The sequence below is a fragment of the Blastomyces gilchristii genome, assembly GCF_000003855.2.
Source record: "Blastomyces gilchristii SLH14081 genomic scaffold supercont1.39, whole genome shotgun sequence".
Lineage (NCBI taxonomy): Eukaryota > Fungi > Ascomycota > Eurotiomycetes > Onygenales > Ajellomycetaceae > Blastomyces > Blastomyces gilchristii.
The window spans coordinates 186,646-208,779 of NW_003101644.1; the positions used below are offsets into that span (position 1 = coordinate 186,646).

The window sequence follows — 22,134 nt, forward strand, 5'->3', positions numbered from 1 at the left end:
AGAAGGTACCGTTGACCGCTGCCACATCATTATGACTATTCTCTTTTGCTAATTTTCGCATACACAAGAACTTCGTTTGATCTCATCGCAAGAGGAGCCAAGTTAGACGACTAAAAGAAAAGAAAAGCCGTCGGTGATTGGTACTTTGTTCTTCTGTTCGCCCAGAATGGACAACCCGAAAATTGTAACCCCCGATCTAGAGCCCGCAGCAGAAAACAGAAGCAGCTCACGGAAGACACTCCACCAGAAAATCCTAGGAAAGCTCCGGCCACTACCTTTGCAGTATCACTGGACAGTCTGGTACGAAAAGCATTCAGAGTCCTCAAACTACGTCGAGAGACTGTATGTGCTTCATGAAGACGTTGCCGACATTGGCACCTTCTACAGAGTCTACAATAATTACCCTTGGCACAAAGTCAAATTGCGAGACACTGTTCACATTTTCCGCAAGGGTACAAAACCCGTGTGGGAGGATCCAGAGAACCAAAAAGGCGGCCGTTGGACGTTCCGCGTGCCAAAGGCCAAGAGCCAGGCGTTTTTTCATGAAGTCGTAATTCTCTGCATGGCTAATGAGTTCCAGGCAGCCCTTGAAGCTGGTACGTTGGAAAACATCATCTCCCTCCTGATATCCTTCTTTCCTTGTCATCCTTACCGCACCGTCTATAGAAACATAGGAGGCTACACTAGCATACATCCCAAAGATAAAAAGAGAAAGCAAAAAAGTTCAATACTAATATAAAGATAGAGCACGACCATGTCCTCGGAATATCCACCTCAGTGCGCTTTAACTCCCACCTAATTTCTATATGGAACAAGTCCGGCTCGAATTTGAAGGCCATCAAAGCCATCGAAGATACCGTTATACAACGACTCTCGCCAGACCTACGTCCCTTATCAGCCCAATCATATTTCTATAAACGCCATGACGAGCATGAGGGTTTCGAGGCCGCAATGGAGGAGCACAAGGCCGCTGTGGAGGAGCACGAGGCCCCTACGAGCAGCGGCGAACGTAGAAATGGGCCATGATAGCATGAGCCCGCGAGACGTTTACATTAACACAGCCGACGATCAGAAGCAGTTATCCTGACTTGGTTCATCTTTCATCGCTTTTTATTTTCTTCGCACGCTATTTTACGATTCAGACGGCTGTTTAATTCCGGTTATGCAGGTTGGCCATTCTCGGAGCTAACCGAGCATTTTCTCATTGTTCCCGTCGCCTCTTGAGGTTCTCCTTTGTCTAGTTTATGCCTCATGCTATTACACACAGTCTCTTTGAAGAAGAACAAGGACGTTTATACCCTCTGGACGATGTCAATGATCTGTTTCACAATGGCAAGGTAGTAAAGCGAAACTTTTTGCCCTCTACTATCGCTCCGTTCTTCCCATATATCCTTAGATATAACTTGATTTTACGGCCTTGCTAGAGAAACCTACAAACAATCTTGCCCACCAAAACCACCATAAATATTATATTTCCACCTTCGTCGCCTTCGTTTTGAATTAACTCACGACATTTATATGTTTTAGAATCCACGCGTATTATATTGCGGAATATGTACTGTACTTGCTCAGTATCAAGGACCTGGTGGTCTCAAACCAGAGAAAAGCCTTGCTGCTATTCCCGACTCGTTCCTTGTAACCCAAACTTGAAATCTGATAGATAGTAACCCATGACCCGAAATTATTCATGAACAACTACGGTTATGATGCCATCAATGCTAGCTGTGACGATATACTCTCCTCCCAAACAATTAGGGAATATGAATGTCCATACATGAAATATCCGTGTGTAGTCAGGAACACAACTATTGAAACCCTATCCTCACTCCAAACTCCAAACTGCCATCATAAATTAATACTGGCAAAGTTCATAGAAAAAAGGCCCAAAATTAGACCAGAATATTATCTGCTCTGCTTCTCCTTCTGCTCCTTCGATCATCCTTGTCGCTAGCCACGGAAGGAGCAGTGCCAGATCCTCCCGGTATGTACCTATCAATCCTATCAATTTCGTGAAGTTTTGATCGATCTTCTTTATCCCTTTCTCTGTCTCGATCTGGCGTCCTTGCTCGACGTCTGGTCGGCGTCCGACTACGGTTGCTGGTAGGAGGTACATAGCGGTCAATATCAGGGGGGCTTCGAGACCGGGATCGCCGGCCTGTGCGCGAGTAGGACTTATCCCGCTCTGCATCCCGTTCCCGACCTCTATCCCTATCTCTGTCCCTGTGGCTGCGGGAGTGGGAGCGGGATCGAGAGCGGCGACGTCGCCTGGCTGACTGAGACCGGGTGCGGCCTCGCGAATAATCCCTCGGACGGTAACAACGGTCATCCCTATCTCGCTCCCTACTCCGCCCTCTATCACTGTCTCTGTCCCTGTCTCTCCCCCGATCTCTATTTCGGTCTCTGTCGCGGCTTCGCGCAGCAGATCTGCTATGGCTCCTGCTGCGATTCCTGCTTCTTCCGCGAGTGCGGGAATGATCATCTCTGTCCAGCTTGCTTCGAGTCGAAGGCCTGTACAAGTCCATTTCACGATCTCTGTCGTCGTATCGTGAGGAGCGCCATGCCCTTGACCTACTTCGTTCGTCTCGATATCGGTCACGGTCACGGTCACGGTCACGGCCTCGATCTCGATCTCGATCTCGCTCTGAACGATCCCGATCCCGATCCCTATCATTATCATGACGATCGTCGCTCAGCTTGGTATCAGATTTAGATGTAGATTTAGGCGAAGGAGACACCTCGTTCTTTAGCCGTGAATGGGAGGCTCGTGAACGAGTCTGATCTGTCCGAAGAGCTTTGCTATCTGTGACTGATGACTGGCGTGAACGTTGTTGCGGTTGAGTTTGCGCCTGAGGTTGAGGTTGCTGCAGCTGCGCATTCTCAAGGGCTTCGGCCTGTTCAAAGTCAAACTCTGGTTTCTGTCGTGATTTCTCCGCTAATTCTTTCCCTTCCTTTAGAAGCAATTCTAGAGCTGCGTCCTCCAACGATTTCTCATCAACAATTGCAGGGATGGGCTCTTCTGGGGTCCTGGAACGCTGTCGGGAACGTCGAGGTGATCGGTCGAGCACGGTATCCCGATCCCTATCTCGTCCACGATCACGGTCACGATCACGATCTCTACTCTCTCGATCCCTTTCCCGTTCATCTTCTCTTTCCTTCTCTCGCTCCCGCCTTCTTCGTTCGTACCGTTCCTCCCTCTCCTTTTCCCTCTGCTCTTCTAGAAGACGTCTTTCTTCTCGAATCTTCTCTCTTTCCGCTCGCCTTTTTTCCTCCAACTCCAGCTTCTTTTTCCGCTCTTCCTCCTCCCTTTGTTTCTCAAGTTCACGTTGTTTCCGTAACTCCTCAGCCCTAGCCTTTGCCTCTTCGATTTCACGTTGTTTCTGTTTCTCAAGCTCCTTCAGCCACGCTATTTCTCGTTCATTTCGCTTAGTCTTGACTTCACGTTCGTAGTATTCGTCTGCCCTACTACCCCTCTCTTCCTCTAGCGCAGCCATTTCTTCGCCAACTTCTTGTCGACGGATAGTGCGAAGGGAGTCGAGGATATAGTCCAAGTGGTTAGAACATATCGCATCAATGGCCCCCTCAACGCTTTTGTAAAGGTCACTTCGATCAACGGCGCCTTCTATTAGAGTTGCCGCTTTTCCTCTCTCCCTTGACAATAAAGAAGGATCCCGGTCAATTTCAGATTCGGCCATTTTGATCAAAGAAGATGTAAGAGAATTTTTAGCTTCCTATGGTAAAAGAGAATGGGTAAGAGTTAGTAGTGGTCGAGAACATAATAACCCTTAACAAATGATATAGATATAGGTAGCTGCGTCTCAAGGGGCTGTGGAGGCTGCTGCTCACACTCTCGCTAAATTCCGCCCATATTTTCTTTCGAACCGAGTCAAAACCACCCTTCTTCTTAAACGCATATAGAAGGCCATCGATTGACGTTCGCTGCGCAGCTGATAATGGCAGATCTGAAGTTTTGAACTTCTTGCGCTGGAGGCTTTCAAGATCGATTCCTGGCCGCTTGACGCCAGCCGTCTCCACGTCTGAGCCAGTCATGGCGACTAGCTCGAACAAGCGAGGTCCGTTAAATATTTGTTAGAGAATTCCTCACATTTCTGAATAGTATTTAGTTGCGACCCATCTCTCGTCGATGATTCCCAGGCGTTGCGCGTGCAGTGAACATGCTCTAAATAGAAGTCGCGATGTTGACGATGGTTATCGCTCTCCGACCGGCGGAATTATTTTCCCGGTGCCGACGCTTCCTCACCACTCACGAACCTCCAAAAGTCATTGATCCGGGCCCGGAACCGCATCTCTGGAGCGCAATTGTCTACAAGGACGCTTGCTACACAATTCGTGAGAAGCCAATTCTTTAATAACGAGTCGTGAGGCGCGCATACACCCCAGACACCTGTCCACGGCACATTCCATCCGGCTCTGCGCCCACAAATTCGAGCCAACCCCTGGCATCGCGCCCCATCGATCCCGAATAACATTCAACCATGCCTCTTCACAAAGTCCTGTTCTGGAGCGGCTTCGGTATGTCGGCCCCTTGCTTGGGGAGGGAAAACTGGCTATGGCTTGTTTTTTCTCCGGAAGTCTAGCAATTCCAGGGACACTGCAGCTGTCCATTTTCTATTTCCCTTAAAGTGGGATATATCCCGCGAAAGAAATACCTACTAACTGGCGAACTCTACAGGCATTGCCGTTCGCTTTTGGCAACTCGGTATCGAAATGCGCCCTCTTTTCCAAAAACAAGCACTATGGGTGTATCCTCTCTTCGCGACAGTTGGGGGCAGTTTCGGATATTGGCTCGAGGGCGTTGACAGCAGACAAATGGCCATCTTGGCTGAACGGAAAAATAGTCTCCTAGAAAAGAGACAAAGGAGAGCAGAGAGGGAGGCTGCGGAGGGCGGCGCGGTGCTTTGAAGGACTGAAGAGATAGGTGTCTTAGCGAGCTTGTCGTGAGCAATTTGGGCGAGCACTAGCATATCGCTCGACCCTAGGATGGCTTGAGGTGAGGGAGGGATTCGAACGACTACGATAAATTCAATATACTGGGTATCCTTTTCTAGCGATACAACCGAGATGGAATATATATGAAAGCTGTATAAAGAAAAAAGACTTTCACTGTTATCAGTTTTATTACTCTGGGGATTCATTCATCATTTTTTCTACAATAAACAATCTACCTGTTATTCAGAACTTTTCAGTCTTTTAGTCTTTGGTGGTCCAAGCTGTTGGTATTCAAAGATTGATCAGAAATCATTGAGATATTGCGTATGTACATAGCCAGCAAAGAAAGCCAAAATCAATTGAAGCAAGGCAAATATTCATTGACGTTTGCAGCCACTTACTTCTCCTCTGCTTGTGGGCGGGGTGGTCCTCGTCTGTGGTTCATTTAGGGCGTTCGTTTCACACCATGAGGTCGCCCAGTAAATAATTATGGGCTACGAGGGTCATCTTCAAGCCAGAGGCGCGTGTGGGACTGGTAGCGCTGCGGAAAAGCTGGTTGATACAATCCAGCACGGGAGTCATTGATAATATTATTTATCCGAAAAAGGCCACGAGCTTATGGATGGATTGATAAACTTGTCGAAACGGGGGCTTCTGTATACAAATTACCAGGAAGGCATGCGTATTAGATGGAGGATATGTTATTCTCCGAATAAAATACTAAGGGGGTAGCAACCCAGCTTGATTTAACCCAGGAAAAGACAGTTAACCAGTGCTGGAGATAGAGAACAAGAAGGAAGTTATGAAGACAAGAAAAATATATGGAAAAAATTGAGCTATTCCTATTATCATCAGCTTGCAAAACATTAATGGGGTATATGTATCAAGTTATAAATATATCTATCCACTTTAACCCTGCTCAACCGTAAACTGTACGGACACTTCCCATTTCTGGCCACCTGCACCGTACCCGCCCCCTAATCGATTTTTTATCATGCTGATGATCCTCTCTCGCAATCTGGCCAAGCTTTCCTCTGAGCCAGCCACTCGTAGTTTGATACATGCTATGCACAGACCGTAGTGGACCTGCCAGAATTTTGCCTCTTCAATCTCCGACACAGCTGGGTGGCTGGAAATGTCTCTCAGAACATCAGAAGTTCCGGAGCCAGAGTACGACATCAGAAGCATGGATCCAAGTGTTTTAACTAGACGAACGCCAAAAACGCACATGGAGATGGCAACGGTGAAAGAGAGGATTCGATCCAACCATAGATACATTTGCACGGACAATAGCGGAAGCAAGAGGAGAATCGTTGAGCATGAAAGCGTCAGGAAGTGAGCCGGGTTGCTAAGGATAGAAGGTAGGGATTCGATGTAGGCAAAACGGATAGCTTTGCCAATCCTTGCGTGGTTTTTCAAAGCGATCGCGGATATCAATGTAGCCGTTATCGCCAGTAGAGCCGTGATATCGACGCTCCCCGGTGAAACTCGCGGGTGAGAGTGGGAATGATGGGGCTCGTGCCCTGAATTTTGCAGCAAATGTTGGACCGTATGCGAAATTAGATCTCCCCCCATGAAGAATAGTAGCACGGATAGAGCAAACCCTGCAACGACTTCCGCGCGCTCCAGGCCGAAAGGATGACGAATACTCGACCGTTTCCACACCTCAAAGTTTCCAAGTATGTCAACGACTACGCAGAGCATGGCGCCCAGTGAGTCGAAGAGTATAAGATGTGATAGCCCGGTCATGGCCATAGAGCCATGGGCGGTCCACAGCGTATAACCAGCCACCACCATGTGGCATACGCTCCACCAAAACCGGATTCTCTGGTCATTTGACATGCTCCCCAGACATTCTCCCCATGTTGGGATTGGCAGGGAGTTCGGTAAGGGCATCGGCGACCTAGGCGGGGGCTCTAAGAATATCTGGTGGGATACGCTGCTATGTTTATACTTGTGTCCCCGTCTCTGGCCCACATTCTTTTTTTCAATTGGGACATTATATAGTTAGTTATCATGTTCGGGCGCACCTGGGATTTCTATTAGGGTTGCCATACCGATTTTGTTATAGGGCTCTTCGCGAGAGCGGTCGGTTTGAAATTAAAAGGTCCTTGCATGTTTTCCGCAGAACCCATGGCCGAGTTCTGGGACGAGTCTAAAGAATCAGAGAGTTTAGCAAGTGCGCAATGGATGAGTAGTTTAACGCGGGTCGGGTATCAGATTAATCACCTAGAGTCCCAAAAGCTGAGAAAGTGTTCACCATTGGCGACAAGGTATTCCGATCATAGCTCTTCATTGATGACATCACCATAAAGCTCTCTGGACCCGAATAAGGGTCGCCTGAGGGCGGCGTGGGAGTTCGAGGAGGGATCGGCAGCGGCAGAGTGTCCGCCATGGCTAATCAGGGTATCAAGCCACGGGACAGCTTCGTTAAGTAGAGGAGAGGAGGCTATAATTTGCGAGGTTGGAAAGCTTCTGTCTGAGGTAAATGGCAGTATTTATTTATCCTGACCTTCCATCGTAACAAGGGGGGTCGTACATGTACGTGCTCCGGATATTTATCATCCAGGCTGTTTTACTCCGCATGCCCAGGTTAAGTAAATAGACCGAGATCTGGTCCTGGCCGCTTGTTGTTGCTGTTCCAAGGTCCACAGCCGAAAGTCAGCCGCCAGCCGCTCTTGGCCTTTTGCCGCTGCCGCCAGCTGACAGCCGCAACCAACTCCAACCACATCTACTGTAGAGAGTCTGTACAGCTACGACAAACCCAAACTCCCTACTCTTTGAACGAGGAAAACGAGGAAATAACCAACCAGCCGGAGCCCGACTCTGGTAATGGCCCTTATACTCGCATACGGTTGAGCTCCTATGGCTCAATCACCTCTGGTCCATGGAAAACCGCCGCGCGCTTCTCTTCTTCGTGCTCCTGTTCTTCCTGCTATCTGCTCCAGAACCACGCCCGCCCCCCTTCAGTTTCGAGCGAGAGCGCCACCAGCAGAAGACGGAGGAACAGCGGGCTCTGTCGCTCCTTAATAGCTCGAGATATGGTGACTTGGACAGCGCTGCGGGTCGCTGGCTTCCTGTGGGAGGCCTGACCAAGGATGATGGCTATGCATGGGGGCTACTTCCTGTGGTAAAGGACCGCGCCCGGGACCAGCTGTACTCGATCCTCCAACACTCCGGCTTGCTGAGCGAACAACCGATCGAATGGCAGACGCATCCACTTCGGTCGGACCTGAATACCTCAGACCTACAGATTCCCGTATATCATAATGTTACCGGGAAGGTCCGGGGCGACTGGGTGCGCTGGCAGGGTCCAGAGACGGCAAACCTCCCGCAGCTGAATACCACTGCAATCATGCTGCGGCATGATTATTTTACCACCACATTCGCGAATAATATTACTACAGACCATGGCACCCTCTTGATAGAGTTACAGGAGGAGGATAGGGAGGGGCTTGCCTTGGCCGGCTCAACTGCCAGGGAGATAAAAGCAGATATGACACTATACACGGATGCGTCGCTGGGAGCCAACCATTACGTACGGCTCTTCGGTGTGCATTTTCCATCATCGGGTGGAATGCTTCTTAGCACTACCAGTGAAAAGTTCGCGGGGTTGTCAGCAATGCCACAATTCGCTCTTTCGAATGATACATTCGAGCTCTCTCGCCTGCTGCTGAACAGGTCACTGACCGAAACCTTGGCCGAAAAGAAAACAGGACCTGTAGATTATCTGCCCTGGTCGTCTCTTCCCCATGGCCCAAGCACCATGACATTTCCGGCACCCAAGTGTGAGTATGTCGTGTATCTTCAGCAACACCCGTTGGTAATAAATGGGCAAATAGCTCGACGTCCTTTACTACAATCGATCGAAGACGAACTGCGTTTCCCCGTGGGTGCCCCAGTGCCACCTGCGCCATTGATTACGATGTCCATGACGCTGTTTTCCCCTGATTGTGGATTCGTGCTGGAAAGCAAGGGATCACCAGCTTACTCCCCTTCTGACGGACTCTACCTTTCTGGCCCAAAGCAGGAACAATACCGGAAACATGCTGGACGGCTAGTCGTAATTATGGCGGCAGTTCTTTGCACTCAGATTCACCTTTTGATGAGACAGATGAAAGAGGCCTCCACCCCGTCAACCAGGAGCAGAGTCAGCTTTTACACAATCGCTATGATGTCTATGGGCGACGCTCTGTTTGGTTCATTTATCCTGATGCAGTTATACGATGAAGCCCCGTTCCTGCTTCTTACCGGAGCTACATTTTTAGCGTTCTTCTCTGTCAGTTTCCTGGCAATGAAATTTCAGATAGAAGTGTGGGTTGTTCAAGCCCCTGAACGCAGGGAAGCCGGTCGATCAGCGTCTGCTCGAGCCCCATCTGGGCCACCACAACCTCTCCCAGCACCAGCAACAGCGCCTCTCTCCGTTGATACGGGCGCCACACCTATCATCATACTACCACCAGATCAGGATGAACCTGAAGACACAACCACTGGCACTACAGCACCCCAAGCAACCAGTGATTCAGGGACTAATGACACGGGGGCAATGTACTCTCGATTCTATTTCACTCTCTTCTGTCTCCTCTTCTTCTCCTCGTGGACATTATTCTGGCCAACCCGCCTCATCCGGATGTATGGCCAAGGTGTATCCTTCATCTACCTTTCTTTTTGGATACCGCAAATATATCGCAATGTAATGCGAAACTGCCGCAAGGCCCTTACCTGGGAATTTGTCGTGGGCCAAAGCCTCATTCGAATATTCCCTTTTCTCTACTTCTACGCCCTCCCGGGCAATGTCCTATTCATCAAACCAGGTTCCATGTTTACGCTTGGCATCGTAGCCTGGGTGTGGATGCAAACAGTGGTTCTCGCTGCGCAGGACCTCCTAGGTCCACGCTTTTTCGTCCCCCACGGCTGGGCACCGCCAGCCTACGATTACCACCCGATTCTCAGAGATACCTCTGCCTCAGGTTCCAGCGAAGACATCGAGGCTGCAGGTGTCTTGCCAATCGGGTTCCTCCGAGGCGAAGAAAGTCATTCCGCCGCACCATCCAGCGCAAAAGACGACGACAAAAGTAGCCCGGACCACAATAACACTAATAACAATAATGGTGGCAAGGATCGTAAAAGCAGGCGCTTCGACTGTGCTATCTGCATGCAAGATATTGAAGTACCCGTCCTCGGGGTGCCGGGCGGTAGTACGGGCGTTGCACCAACCAGCGTAGCAGAAGGGGCTGCAAACCTGCTCAGCCGGCGTGCTTATATGGTCACGCCATGCCGGCACATCTTTCACAGTACGTGTTTGGAGAGCTGGATGCGGTTACGGCTACAGTGTCCGATTTGTCGAGAGAACCTGCCTCCCATTTGAGCGTGTTATATTTTATGTTCTGTCATTTTCGCTTTTTTGGTGCTCGGAAACGCTCTCTCTGTACAGTAAATTTGTTCTGCTTTCTTTTTTTCCTCGTTTCTTTTTGCCATCGGATCATCTTGTGGTGTTTGATTGTGTTTGTACTCAATGCAAAGGTATAGAATTTCATGGGTTTGCATTTGGGTACTGATTTGGGTCTGGAAATTTTAGATCAATTGCATTGATATCTGATTGATGAACAGACATTTATTTTCCTTCGTCTCCTCGTGAGGATCTGAAAGACATATATATATATAAGAAGTCGCAGGTTGCCCCTTAGTTCTGTTCCATCTATTGTCTTCACTTTCCCGATTGGATTTAATAGGAGCACAAGGATAGTGTTGGTGACTTTGAGCACATAACGCAGTGGAAATCACAACCCTGACATGTTGAAACATCAGTAGATAAGCAGATATACATATCGCAACATGGAAGGTTAGGGCGGGAGAAAAAAAAAAAGACAACAAAGTCAAACGGTAGAAGATCCCCATCACCCATAAACAACCCAAGCCGACATCATAAAAAACATGATTTAACAAAATATGGCAAAAATGTGAACCCCCTCTTGGGGAAATCCAAATCATTTCTTTACTCAGCCTCCTCCTCCACCCTAGCCTGATACTCCTTCTTCTCCATCAAGCCGTCCAACTCAGTCGGATCCGACAGCTCAATCTTGGCAAACCAGCCCTTATCTTCGGGGCTCTCGTTGATGATCTTGGGCGACTCCTCCAGCTTCGTGTTGGCCTCGATGATCTTGCCGGTCACAGGGGAGAGGATGTCTGAGGCGGACTTGACGGACTCGACGGCACCGATGGTCTCGCCTGAAGCAACTTCGGTGTCCACGGTGGGCAGCTCAGCGAAGACGACGTCGCCTAGGGCGTTGGCGGCGTATTCGGTTATACCGATTGTGGCTGTTGGTTTGGGGCATTTGCGTTGTTAGTTAGAGAGATGTTTTCTTGTCAACGGTGGTTTGGTTCTTGGATCTAGCATATGGCGTAGATTGGAAGGACAAAATATCCAATTGTATAATAAATAACGAATTATAACAAATCCAAGAGAGAAAAAAAGAAAGAGATATCTAACCGGTCTTTCCATCCCCAGCCAGCTCAATCCACTCATGCTGTTCGGTATACTTCTTCGCTTGCCCTGTACAAAACAACGTCAGTCAGCGTCTTATATCCAGTGGGAATTGGTTTTCACCGGAACAAACAATTAAAAACAATGCAATTGTATCCAATGGGCATATCGTCACTTACATAGGGAGCTCTGCGAGAATCCTCTTCTGCAATCCCGAAAGGCGGGGCGGGAGATATATGCAGTGCGGAGAGCTGGGGAGGAGACTCTTTGGGCAGCCCAGAGCCTGGTCCGGAGCGGGTTGAGAGTGCGGACAGCAGCAGCAGCAGCAGACATTGTGAGCGGGGGAACTAGAACAGTACGGCAACAACGCAGGAGATTAAGAACAATAGAGCAGCAATTGGCCAGGGCAGTCGAGAAGGAATTTGATGTAAGTTGAGCGCAAACAATAATAATGGATGTATGTACAGCAAGTAACTCGGTAACTCTTGGATGTGCGCGGAGGCTGAGATAAGCAAAGCCCGGGTTCGGGCGCGTCCCATCGATGTACTGTACCGTCATTTTCCAGCTCTTACCCGGCCAAAAGCGCTGGTTTCCCGCCCGAAGCAGGCAAGCTGTGTATTGCCTGATACCAGCGCCACAATTGCGGCTAAACCCCAACACCGCCAGCTTCAAAATTTCCCGAAAGAGGTTTTTTGTCTCTCGCGGCTGAGACTTCCACGACGGACAGACTATTGTCTATATACAAGAGGTCTCTGGATATAAGTTATATACTATTCGCCACGACCACCGCCCACCGCGCAGATCTATTTGGTTTCTTTGATCCCTCCTGGCTGAAGGCTGCTCACGACACAGCTGCCGGGGATGTTGTATGAGCTGATTGCGGTGGTATGCTATTATATTCTCCTCACTCTGTACTCTGCCATCAGACTAACGCAAATTCAACAGGTCCGCCCGGGCAGCGTCCAGGAGGTTAGAGAGTACGTAATTTATATCCCGTCCTATCTCAGCAATTCCTGCCCGCGATCCCAATTTCCCGGACCTACTACGCATCATACAATCCAGAACAGATGCCGCTCTCTCTGCACAAAACGCAACAGACACGCAACACCCCCCCGAAGAACCAGAAACAGAAACATCCCTTCCAATTTTTTTCATTTTTTTTTTCTTTCAACTAACCAAAACACATAGAATCGCACGCGTAACGGGCCTCCAAATCCTCTACTCCGGCGGCGTAATCCGCGGCCTAACAAACTGGGGTCCCTTTCGCCTCCCCCGCCCCATCACCAAACACCAGACAAAGTACTCCACAGGCCACCACTTCATAATGCGCTTCGACTCGTCGTCGGCCGTGCAGCAGTCCGTGCGCAGAACCCTCGGCCTCGATCCCCGTATGATCCGCTTCTCCGTCGTGAAGCTGGGAGACAAGCTGGAGGAGATTAAGGATGTGAGTGGCAGGGTGGAGTGGAATCAGACGAGGCAGTTGATTGGGGATGATCTGGGGGTTCGAGTTCCGTTTTCGAGTTTGCGGAGGTGAATTTGGTGGCAGGGATAAGATGGGTTGGGGTGGACAGGGCTTTCACTTTTTTTTTTTTTTGTGTGCGTGTGTTAATATATGGGATGGGGGCGTTCTTATTTTTGTTTTTATTTCGATCTACTGCCTTTGCCTCATTTCGGCGGCCGTTTTTGCCCGTATTCTGTTTTCCTATCTGGGACCATGTTTTGAGAACAGGGAATTTTGTATTTTTACAAATGAACTGACGGTTTCTCTATTTTTTACTACGAAAGGGCATCCTTCCGCCAGTCATTCGAGGTAGGTGCCTGGCATATCAACTGGCATATCGAAGATTTATATCGTGAAAGAAAAAACATTGTCGGCTTAGAAGAAGAGGGCCTAACATGTACTGTACATTACAATATAATTAGTGATTTCTTTTTCTTTTTCTTTTTCTTTTTCTTTTCTTTTATTAGATGAAACCTGTGTAATAGCTCTCACATTGGAATGAACGGAGATGTGGAAATGCAAGAATGCATCATCGAAAATCGTCGGAACATGCACTAAAGGGAAGTCACACGCACAACATTCATTAAGAAAGCAAAATCACAAGGGGACAAGTCCTGGTACATACATGTGTACTGTACAAAGAATAGTATGATTAAATTTAGACAAAAAGCACAGGCAAAAGGGGGGACAACCCTCCTGAATTAACAACCCTCCTAATCTCGACGCCAGCCCAATTCTGAATATCCTGGTATATGATGTAAAATCTTAGAAGAAGTGGGGGAACAATAAAGAAGATAAGGAGAAAAACCGAATTAGTGTGAGAAGAATACAGCGTTGTGTTTTGGTGGGCTAGGGCTGGGGTCCCAGGGGAGAGAGATAAACATCAAGCCAAACCAACAAAAAGTCAAGAAATGGGAAAGGAAAATGAAGTAAAGGAATATCTCTCTCAGAACAGCCGCCACCCCTTTGACCGCTCCTTCGCGGCAGAAACCTGTTGCCCAGACGCTTTACTCCGTCCTTCTAACTGCCTTAAACTCTCAATCTTCTCCAGCACCAGCTCAAGCATCTCTTTCTTTTTAATGACATCCAGATGTCGGCGGATGCGCGGGTCTTCGCGTGCGAAGCGTTCGATTTCAGAGGTGGAGAGATGGCGCCCGAGTCGGAGATCGAGCTCGCGGGGGAAATTGTAGTAGAATTCGGAGAGGAGTTCGACGTTCAGGAAGAGGACAGCGGTGGCGGTTAGTTTGTCTGCGACCACATCGAGGAAGACTTCCGGGCAGTGGTATTTGTTCTTTTTGGAAGCGCATTGCTTGGAGCGGACGGCGAGGAGGCGCATTTTGATTAGATCTGCGCGGTCACGGAGGAAGACGGCTTCTCGGCCTGCGCAAGTTTGAAGCGGCGTTAGATAGGTATAGCTTTGTCAGAAGCAAGTATACACAGGTAGAGGGATTGGGAAAAGAAAACGGGAGAGGAACTAACCTTTTTGCAGCAACGCGGCACTAAATCCACCAGCACCACCAGAACCATCTCCCTCAACAGACGTATCTCCTTTCCGCACTTTATCGATGAAAGTCATGACATCCTTTAGCTTCCTCTTTCCTATATTATCTTCCACATGCTTCAGGGCATGGCCACATGCTTTGAGCTCTTCTTTCAGCACATTGCTAATGCTTTCCCGTCCCTTGACCCACTCTAGATCATCCACTTCTATTTCAAACTTGTATGGCTTGATGCAATTCTCAACTTGATCACTTGTGCTGAAGAATCGGTCATTGAGAATGGTGACCGTCGCATCCGCTATGGCCTTTTGTGCGTATGGGTGAGACGCAAACGTAGAAGCGGCAATAAGGTCATCGACGCGGTTTTGTAACGCATTGGCCACTATCGTTGTCGCTAGGCGGCCTATCCCTAATTTTGTAAGGGCGGATGAAGATGCATCCAGTTTGCGGTGCCAATAGAGAGACTCAGGGTCTGCTTTTGGAAGATCGGAGAGAGGGTCAGGTTCCGGTACGGGTGGAGAAAGGTCATCAACGGGTTTATTCCAGTATCTCTGCGCGAGAATATCAAGAACCCTCTGGTCGAGTTCGCTTTTCAGTAATTCACGAACCTGAGGACGACCGAAACTCTCGCTAAACTCCTTGAATGAATGCTTGAAGCTGTCCAGGCTCTCTGCGAGATAGGACTCTGCGCTCAATGGACGATCATTGTACTGGACCTTGAATTCGTACGTTGCTTCTTCAAGCTCCTGGAGAATAGCATCGCGAGTTCCGGTTAGGCTTGAAGCCATTGATTGCTCCAGGGTATGCATCAACCTCTTCCGTAGTGTCGTAGTTCCAACAGCGAGTTCAGAGTCTGCACCAAATTCTTGTGGGTGGCTGCCAAAAAAAGCATTTTCGTTCTTGACAATGGCATTCGTAATATTCCCAGTTCCTCGGGAAAATAGTCCCGCTGTATGAGGAATGCGAGAAACGACTCCTACATAGCCTAACCGGAGAGGATATTTGCTATCAGAAAGTATACTTGCTCCTCTCTCCGGATCAACCAGGTCCATTTTCGTGACAACACCAATAGTTCGTTCCCCGCGAGGGTCGACCCGTCGCGACGCTCTAAGGGCTGTAGAATTGGCTAAGTCTACGTCTGCTGCGGAGATAGCAAGAATGATATTGGGCGCTTGGATGTACTTGTCACATAAATCGGAGATCTTCTGTTTAAGCTCTGGGGGTTGGTCACGCCCGGCAACCTGGATATAGCCGGGTAGATCGATGAGCGACAGGTCAGGGATGTGAGGAGAATAAATAGAAAGTTGGATCGGGTCGTCTGACACGCAGTCCCTTTCCGAAACCGCAAGGTTGAGATCGGTCAACGTGCGTTGAATTTGGCCAAAGTCTGTCATTTTCCCAAGCCCAAGGGCTGGAAATTCACCATACTCTGTTTGTGAATTTGGCGTATTAACAAGGGTTAGCTCAATCGGCCGCCTTGTTACCATATTCGAGCCCTTGGGGAGGAACTCATGGCCCACAATAGCCTCCAGTACAGAACTTTTACCAGAAGATTGAGACCCGATCACCACAATCGATGGCAAGGTTAACGCGTTGGACTGGCCGATACGTTGTAAAATACTTCTGATTTCGATCATCTTTCTCGTCAATATCATCATCTGGTCATCGATCGCATTCATCTTGTTAGATCCAAGGTCGTCGTCAGAGTCATGACCGAGTCCGGCACCTGCTGCAGTACCCGCCACCACAGCCGCACCCACCCTACTCTCCTTTGGAGAACCACGTCCGCCACCGCCCGACGACCCTCCACCCCCGGATTCTGACTGTTCTTTGAGCCGGAGAACCTTCTGCGCCCATTCAGGCAACTCGATCTCTTCTTTCGTTCTTTGCCACCCACGATTCGTTTGTTCAGCGATATCCTGGATATTGTTTAAAATGGACAAGCCAACCCCGCCCGCAGTGTCGCCGGCTTGTCGAATAACATCCATGGCGTAATTCCCGGCCTCTAAAGAAAAAAAGGGCAAAAGAAAGGAGTAAGCAACAAATCCCGCAATCTGGAGAAACCAAATAATTGGAATTCCGATAAAACAAAGAGCGAAATGGGTTTTTAGAAAAACGTACGAGCAGCCTGATATTGAATATATGCGAGACCTGCAACCATAGCACCGCCAAACATGGCGGGTATCCTAACGAACTTCAGAGCCAACTTGGGGAGGGCGCGGGCAAAGGAGAAAGTGCGGACGGCGGGGACGTTGTGAATCCAGTTCGCGCGCAGTGGCCGTGACCTCCCGCGGATACCAACAGCGCCGCCCTGGGACGAACGCAGCAGACCGCCCGTCCTCGCTCCGACATTGTGCAGTTGGCGAGCTAGAAGGCTTCTCCTAGCTAGCACGGCAGTGCCGTGGGAGAGGAGTCTCCCGCTCATCTTGCGTTTGTCATGTACTTTGGGCGAGCGGCGGATGTCGAAGACTCATTGATTGTTGAAGGACACTAAAAGAGGGACAGTCGGTGGACGTATGTATTTAAGGGAGGATAAAGTGGTAAAAGTTTGTTGGAGAGACTCCGCTGGGCTCCTATTTTGATGTGATGTTCCGAAGGTTTCCCCAGGCGGCGGATGAGATCAGTTATTGTGGCGGACGCAATGCTTGCGAACACAAAAAGAGTGCCAAGACTGGGGGAACATATAAAAATATCAGACCAGTTGCAATGTCAATGCAAAGTCTGACTCAGCTGCCGCTGAACTGCAGCCAACCATCACTCAGCTAGTTTTATTCCCTGCAAACACCCCCCACTATCGTAGGTGAAGTTGCCCGCGAGCATTGCCATATGTCTGTGACACAACTGCCCTGTTCGCGACCCAAGCGCCAGCATGCAGAGCAATTTTCGGAACGAAGTATTATATCGCAACTTGAACCAGACACAAAGAGGCAGAAACGCGATCCGACCGGTAGAGCGGGAACTCGACGACCGGCCCCAGAGTTTTGGGACAACCTATCCACGATTTGGTTGACAAAAGGGACACTGACAGAATTAGATCGAAGGAACTCTGTGTATGATAAGTACACGCCTTGTCGAGAGCACCGGAGGTCTAAGAGGCAACTCACCAGACAGTTTTACTCCAAACTACAAAGCAGGCATCTCGTTCAGTACGCTCCAGATTTCCTTAGTTCATGTGGGCCGGATCTTTTCAAAGAGATAAAAGAGCTTTCGAAACACGGTGGCCCAGATCTTTCTGACCTCAGAAATGTATGTAATGACTACGTACTCCGTACAAACTCAATCCTAATGTGTCTCTGTCTAGTTTCCACAATATAGAAGCCCTCTCAATCGGAGGATGGATTCAAGCCGGCCCTCCCTGAACAAACGACGCCCATCAACAACCGCTCCATCCTCTAACAAGCGATCCTCACGCAGCGGCGGGACTTATAGTCGTAACTTTGAGCAGCATCTGATCGATCATGGCATCTACCCCGAAGGATATAGATATCCCAGCGGTCAAAAACCGGGGAAGCCGAAAAATTGGACAGTGATCAATCAGCAACTAGATCGGCCACGAGGTTCCCTGTCCCCTTCGAGGTTCACCGAGGAGGAATTTGAGAAATTTAAGGAGGCGAACACGGATGCAACCGTTGAGCTACTAACAAACTCGGTAATTCCTACCATTGAAGGCGGTATTACAGATCGTAAGGCTGTGGGAGGAGGATATCCATTCGGGAACCTGAAGCCCTTAACTGATGGTACAATCTCAAGTGCCTGGCCGGATCGTTTTTTTGGTGCTCGACCCGAACAACTTGACAGACAAATCCGCTGCAATCTTCACGACACCATCGTCCCTTCGACACAGGATAGTCGTCCGATACTACCAAACTTCTATCTAGAGGTGAAGTCATCGGACCAGTCTGCGGCAGTCGCTAAAAGACAGGCTTGCTATGATGCTGCACTGGGTGCTCGGGCCATGCAAAATATTCAGTCATATGGAAATAGCGAGTTAGCCTACGACAGCAATGCGTATACCATAGCATCAACCTATCATGACGGCACCCTAAAGCTTTACACGTCCCATCCGATCAAAACTGTTGGTGCTCGGCATGAACCTGAATATATTATGACCCAACTCAATAGCTGGTCTATGACTGGTAATTTAGGAACCTTTCAACAGGGTGCCACATGGTATCGAAATGCCAGAGACTGGGCAAAGGAAAGAAGAGATGAATTTGTTGAGACTGCGAACGCAATGCTTTTGAAGGAAGAGTTTCAACAAATTTCATCATCTCAAAAGGTGTCAGTGTCCGTTTCCACAGTTGTGTCGATCGACTCCGATTCATCGTCCGAATCTGATCCAACTGAGTTTCAGGACGCACAATGGAGCTTCGCAGCCCCAATTGAAGATGTGGGAGAAGAGGCTCAGATTCTTTCAAAAAACTGAGAATTGCTGTCGATGTTTACTCTTGTGATAGTTGATAATAAAATTCCTCGAGGTCCAAACTGAAAAGTCTGAGAGTATCGCCCATCCTCCTCTCTTGAGTACAGATCCAATGCCTATCTATCCGCGCCGTGCCGTTCACACGCACACATTAGGTATGACGTCAATAATGAATTGCATCAGGCTCGCGTCTATAGTGGGGTTTCTGGCTTGATCAAGGGTTCACTGGGTGAGCAGTGGTATAATAATGATCGGGCTTTTCTTCACACTACTTGAAACTTGCTATAGTAGCTTCTATTGGAATTCATATAAAATATGTTTCATATTCGTGCAGCTTTGTCTCTTCTAGTTTTACTTTAAAACATTCAGACAGCTCTTATCTAGATTGAACTTTAGTCTCTCTACTCAACTTTCTTATTATCTCTGAATAACTACTTAGTTCTTTCTGAAGAGTAATCTGAATTTTTAAGTTTTTCTCTCTTTCTGTTCTGTTCTCTATCTCTGTTCTCTTTTTCTCTTTTGATTTCTGTTTTTCAGTAAATGTAAGATTGTAAAATCAATTGATTAGAATCTTTATCTGTGTAATATGTTAATATTAATTTCAGTTCTATTTTATTCTATAAAATATAAATTCTGAAGAGAAGAAAGAAAGAAGAAGTAAAGAAATAACAAGTTCTTGAAATTCAAGAACTTGAAAAAGTCAGTAAAATTCTTGAAAAACAGTGTCTAATTAGACTGACCGTGTGACCGTGTCTGGGATCAGGACCAGATTTTTTGATAGTCTCATTACCAATTCGACTGATCCCATTACATGGTTTTAACATTAGATAGTAGTCTCATACTGTCTCAGTGAAACTTACTGTCTACTCTTGTCACATTTTCCAAATGAGATCATGATTTCCACTTCTCAATTTAAATTATTTTTATTGCTTTAAATGACTTTAAATCTCATTTAAGTGTTATCAAAAAGTGTTACTTTTTAAAAAATTAAAAATAGTCTAAAAAAAACCTTAAAATGTCTAAAAATAGTAACTTTATGCTAAGAATGAGACTAAATGAGATCAAATGAGATCACTTTCTCATTTTTTTCAAGTCATGGTTCCATTTTAAGATCTGATATATAGTCACTTTACATGTTTTTTTAATAGCCAGTCCCAGCGGGATTCACGCCAAGAAATGTATGAAACCAGATTAAATGAGATCAAACATGAAATTCATGATCTCAGCAGCCAGTCTATATCTAATTGAGATGAATAAAGAAGTTCTGTTAATTCTTCATACTCAGACTAGATAACTATAGAAAGTGATTAAGTTCAAGCTTGAAATTTTAAATACAGTTTAAAAAACATTGAAAATTTCTAGTATAATTACTAGACTGACTGTGTGACTGTATCTGAGATCAGAACTAGAATATTTAATAATCTTATTATCAATTTAACTGATCTCATTTATAAGAGACCTACGCTGAATAGATTGATATAATATATAGATCTTATATAACAAAGTGAAAAATATTAGAGAAGAAAAGAAAGAGAAAGTGTGAGAATCAGTGATTAAAGTAAATATTTATATGTATACACAGTAAAGCTTCAGAATGAAAGAATAGAAATTCTGTAGATTTTTCAGCTGAGAATTAGTGACTGAGAATTGAAATGATAGAAATCTGTGAAGTGTAACAGAATAGTCTTATAAGAGGTCTACATTGAATAAATCAGTATAATATATAGATCTTATAATACAAAGTGAAAAATGTTAAAGAAGAAAAAGAAAGAGAAAGTGTGAGAATCAGTAATTGAAGTGAATATTTATATGCATACATAGTGCATACATGATGAAGCTTCAAGACAGAAGAATAGAAATTCTGTGAGTTTTTCAGCTGAGAATCAGTGATTGAGAATCAGAGCTTTCAGTGAAATCTGTGAAGTGTAATGAAATAGTCTATATAATTGATCAGACATAGTCTGTCACATTAACTCTCTCTCTTCAGAAGTGATATAGAGTTGCAGATGTATAGTTCTTATCAGTCAAGAGCTGCAGTCTCAGATAATACAGAGCTCAGAGTTCAGATCAGATAATTATAGTTAACTCATTTCACAAGATATTATCAGCTGCAGCTGTGAAATCTCTTATTAAGAATATCTTTAATATCTTATTCAAGTTTATTATCTTCTTCTATAATCTCTGACAGCTGTCAATCAGAAGTCAGTTGAGAAGAGAACAGATCAGTGATAGCACAGTGAAGCAAGCTTGTATAAAAGACATTATAAATCTCTGATAATATGTTAAGATAGTAGTTATAACTGTCTAAAACTTCTATCACTTTATACTTTATATAATGATAATTTAGTGTATAAGATGAATATATGATCTGTATATTCTTAAGATTCAATTATATCAGATCTTCTATCTTATATTACTTAGTAAGATCTCAGTAAACATTGATTCAGTTCTCTTAATCTTATTTAATACTTATTATGAAGACTTCTACTCAGTTACAGATATCTCAGTACTTTATCACTATATTATCAATGATTTAAATCAGACTGTAAGAGTTCAGTGTGAACTGTGTAATCTTTAGAAGATTTAACACTTTCATGTAATAATTATATATAAGAAAGAATGAGCTTATATCTATTGAAATAGTATTTCAATCATTGATAGCAATCTCTACATGTAGAAGAAAGTCATATCAATCATTTTATAAGTGATTACAGAACTTATAAAGATAATTCTTTACAGTCTGAATTATTCATTCTAATGTATTATCAGTCTCAGAGTGATAGATAGTTAATAAACAGTATATAATCTTAAAAACTTGATAGATTCTTATTCAGAGAGTACTTATAAATTAACAGTCTTAATCTGATACTATAGATCTCAGTAATTTATATATGTGATAGAATGAGCTCTGTAGAAAGACTTCAGTGACTTATTCAGTATTTATCTTATTACAAGATTCTAATATTATATCTTTACTCAATTAATTTATGATAATCAGAACATTCTTATAATTCTTACTCTTAGAGAGATTAATTGCAAAGTCAATTACTATATCTTATCAGATTCTATCAGAGATATTGAGTGATTTCAGTAGATCTTTTCTATAATTCTTTTATAAGATGATGAAAGAATAATAGTTACAGTTTTAAATAAAATATCTGATACTGTTTAATATCTCAGGCTAGTAGAACTCTTGAGAGATTATTCAGTATAATTATTCATAATCTAAGTAATCAGTTATATGTGAATCATGCATCTCTTACATTATTCAGATGTATAA

The 22,134-nt window shown here is 46.0% G+C and overlaps 9 protein-coding genes across 10 annotated transcripts; 5 read left to right on the plus strand and 4 right to left on the minus strand.

The window, feature by feature from the left end:
* Positions 1-166: 166 nt before the first annotated feature.
* BDBG_09344 (translation initiation factor eIF4E) lies at positions 167-1,026 on the plus strand (the record flags this gene model as incomplete). Its single annotated transcript, XM_002620274.1, has 2 exons — positions 167-596; positions 746-1,026. 2 exons carry the CDS (start codon positions 167-169, stop codon positions 1,024-1,026), a joined length of 711 nt encoding a protein of 236 aa, XP_002620320.1.
* Positions 1,027-1,852: 826 nt separating this feature from the next.
* BDBG_09345 (uncharacterized protein) lies at positions 1,853-4,047 on the minus strand (the record flags this gene model as incomplete). Its single annotated transcript, XM_031723968.1, has 3 exons — positions 1,853-2,508; positions 2,573-3,728; positions 3,844-4,047. 3 exons carry the CDS (start codon positions 4,045-4,047, stop codon positions 1,853-1,855), a joined length of 2,016 nt encoding a protein of 671 aa, XP_031581353.1.
* An 87-nt stretch (positions 4,048-4,134) lies between these two features.
* On the plus strand, positions 4,135-5,842 carry BDBG_09346 (NADH-ubiquinone oxidoreductase 14 kDa subunit). Its single transcript, XM_002620276.2, has 2 exons — positions 4,135-4,530; positions 4,691-5,842. The coding sequence occupies exons 1-2, from the start codon at positions 4,494-4,496 to the stop codon at positions 4,918-4,920; spliced, it is 267 nt and encodes an 88-aa protein (XP_002620322.1). The 5' UTR covers positions 4,135-4,493; the 3' UTR covers positions 4,921-5,842.
* Positions 5,184-7,559, minus strand: BDBG_09347 (cation efflux family protein). The gene is made up of 3 exons (XM_031723969.1): positions 7,177-7,559; positions 7,005-7,102; positions 5,184-6,927 (listed from the first exon to the last, which is right to left on the minus strand). Exons 1-3 carry the CDS (start codon positions 7,340-7,342, stop codon positions 5,857-5,859), a joined length of 1,335 nt encoding a protein of 444 aa, XP_031581354.1. The 5' UTR covers positions 7,343-7,559; the 3' UTR covers positions 5,184-5,856.
* Positions 7,560-7,565: 6 nt separating this feature from the next.
* Positions 7,566-11,365, plus strand: BDBG_09348 (RING finger ubiquitin ligase). Its single transcript, XM_031723970.1, has one exon. It carries the CDS (start codon positions 7,835-7,837, stop codon positions 10,313-10,315), a length of 2,481 nt encoding a protein of 826 aa, XP_031581355.1. The 5' UTR covers positions 7,566-7,834; the 3' UTR covers positions 10,316-11,365.
* BDBG_09349 (glycine cleavage system H protein) lies at positions 10,349-12,063 on the minus strand. Its single transcript, XM_002620279.2, has 3 exons — positions 11,611-12,063; positions 11,438-11,500; positions 10,349-11,265 (listed from the first exon to the last, which is right to left on the minus strand). The coding sequence occupies exons 1-3, from the start codon at positions 11,987-11,989 to the stop codon at positions 10,943-10,945; spliced, it is 765 nt and encodes a 254-aa protein (XP_002620325.2). The 5' UTR covers positions 11,990-12,063; the 3' UTR covers positions 10,349-10,942.
* BDBG_09350 (mitochondrial 37S ribosomal protein YmS16) lies at positions 11,968-13,601 on the plus strand. The gene is made up of 3 exons (XM_002620280.2): positions 11,968-12,316; positions 12,377-12,408; positions 12,620-13,601. Exons 1-3 carry the CDS (start codon positions 12,293-12,295, stop codon positions 12,963-12,965), a joined length of 402 nt encoding a protein of 133 aa, XP_002620326.1. The 5' UTR covers positions 11,968-12,292; the 3' UTR covers positions 12,966-13,601.
* BDBG_09351 (dynamin GTPase) lies at positions 13,191-19,116 on the minus strand. Its single transcript, XM_002620281.2, has 4 exons — positions 17,536-19,116; positions 16,553-17,477; positions 14,412-16,436; positions 13,191-14,312 (listed from the first exon to the last, which is right to left on the minus strand). Exons 2-4 carry the CDS (start codon positions 16,854-16,856, stop codon positions 13,879-13,881), a joined length of 2,763 nt encoding a protein of 920 aa, XP_002620327.1. The 5' UTR covers positions 16,857-17,477; positions 17,536-19,116; the 3' UTR covers positions 13,191-13,878.
* Positions 17,185-19,448, plus strand: BDBG_09352. 2 transcript variants are annotated; one of them, XM_031723971.1, is made up of 3 exons: positions 17,185-17,481; positions 17,563-17,677; positions 17,733-19,448. In XM_031723971.1, the coding sequence occupies exons 1-3, from the start codon at positions 17,258-17,260 to the stop codon at positions 18,855-18,857; spliced, it is 1,464 nt and encodes a 487-aa protein (XP_031581356.1). In that variant the 5' UTR covers positions 17,185-17,257; the 3' UTR covers positions 18,858-19,448. The 2 variants fall into 2 exon arrangements, with proteins under 2 accessions (XP_031581356.1, XP_002620328.1); XM_002620282.2 differs by having other exon boundaries at positions 17,185-17,677.
* The last annotated feature ends 2,686 nt before the right edge of the window (positions 19,449-22,134 follow it).

Excerpts from the sequence above, each read along its gene's own strand:
- BDBG_09346 (XM_002620276.2), top strand. The coding sequence starts at position 4,494 with ATGCCTCTTCACAAAGTCCTGTTCTGGAGCGGCTTCG. Across the intron at positions 4,531-4,690 it reads CCTGTTCTGGAGCGGCTTCG|GCATTGCCGTTCGCTTTTGG; the intron begins GTATGTCGGCCC and ends CGAACTCTACAG.
- BDBG_09347 (XM_031723969.1), bottom strand. The coding sequence starts at position 7,342 with ATGGCGGACACTCTGCCGCTGCCGATCCCTCCTCGAACTCCCACGCCG. Across the intron at positions 7,103-7,176 it reads CTCAGCTTTTGGGACTCTAG|ACTCGTCCCAGAACTCGGCC; the intron begins GTGATTAATCTG and ends CTGATTCTTTAG. Across the intron at positions 6,928-7,004 it reads AGAGCCCTATAACAAAATCG|AATGTGGGCCAGAGACGGGG; the intron begins GTATGGCAACCC and ends ATTGAAAAAAAG.
- BDBG_09348 (XM_031723970.1), top strand. The coding sequence starts at position 7,835 with ATGGAAAACCGCCGCGCGCTTCTCTTCTTCGTGCTCCTGTTCTTCCTG.
- BDBG_09349 (XM_002620279.2), bottom strand. The coding sequence starts at position 11,989 with ATGACGGTACAGTACATCGATGGGACGCGCCCGAACCCGGGCTTTGCT. Across the intron at positions 11,501-11,610 it reads ATTCTCGCAGAGCTCCCTAT|GGCAAGCGAAGAAGTATACC; the intron begins GTAAGTGACGAT and ends TGTTTTGTACAG. Across the intron at positions 11,266-11,437 it reads GGCTGGGGATGGAAAGACCG|CCACAATCGGTATAACCGAA; the intron begins GTTAGATATCTC and ends CCAAACCAACAG.
- BDBG_09350 (XM_002620280.2), top strand. The coding sequence starts at position 12,293 with ATGTTGTATGAGCTGATTGCGGTG. Across the intron at positions 12,317-12,376 it reads TGTATGAGCTGATTGCGGTG|GTCCGCCCGGGCAGCGTCCA; the intron begins GTATGCTATTAT and ends CAAATTCAACAG. Across the intron at positions 12,409-12,619 it reads AGCGTCCAGGAGGTTAGAGA|AATCGCACGCGTAACGGGCC; the intron begins GTACGTAATTTA and ends CAAAACACATAG.
- BDBG_09351 (XM_002620281.2), bottom strand. The coding sequence starts at position 16,856 with ATGAGCGGGAGACTCCTCTCCCACGGCACTGCCGTGCTAGCTAGGAGA. Across the intron at positions 16,437-16,552 it reads TATTCAATATCAGGCTGCTC|AGGCCGGGAATTACGCCATG; the intron begins GTACGTTTTTCT and ends TTTTTTCTTTAG. Across the intron at positions 14,313-14,411 it reads TGCCGCGTTGCTGCAAAAAG|GCCGAGAAGCCGTCTTCCTC; the intron begins GTTAGTTCCTCT and ends AAACTTGCGCAG.
- BDBG_09352 (XM_002620282.2), top strand. The coding sequence starts at position 17,258 with ATGTCTGTGACACAACTGCCCTGTTCGCGACCCAAGCGCCAGCATGCA. Across the intron at positions 17,678-17,732 it reads ATCTTTCTGACCTCAGAAAT|TTTCCACAATATAGAAGCCC; the intron begins GTATGTAATGAC and ends GTCTCTGTCTAG.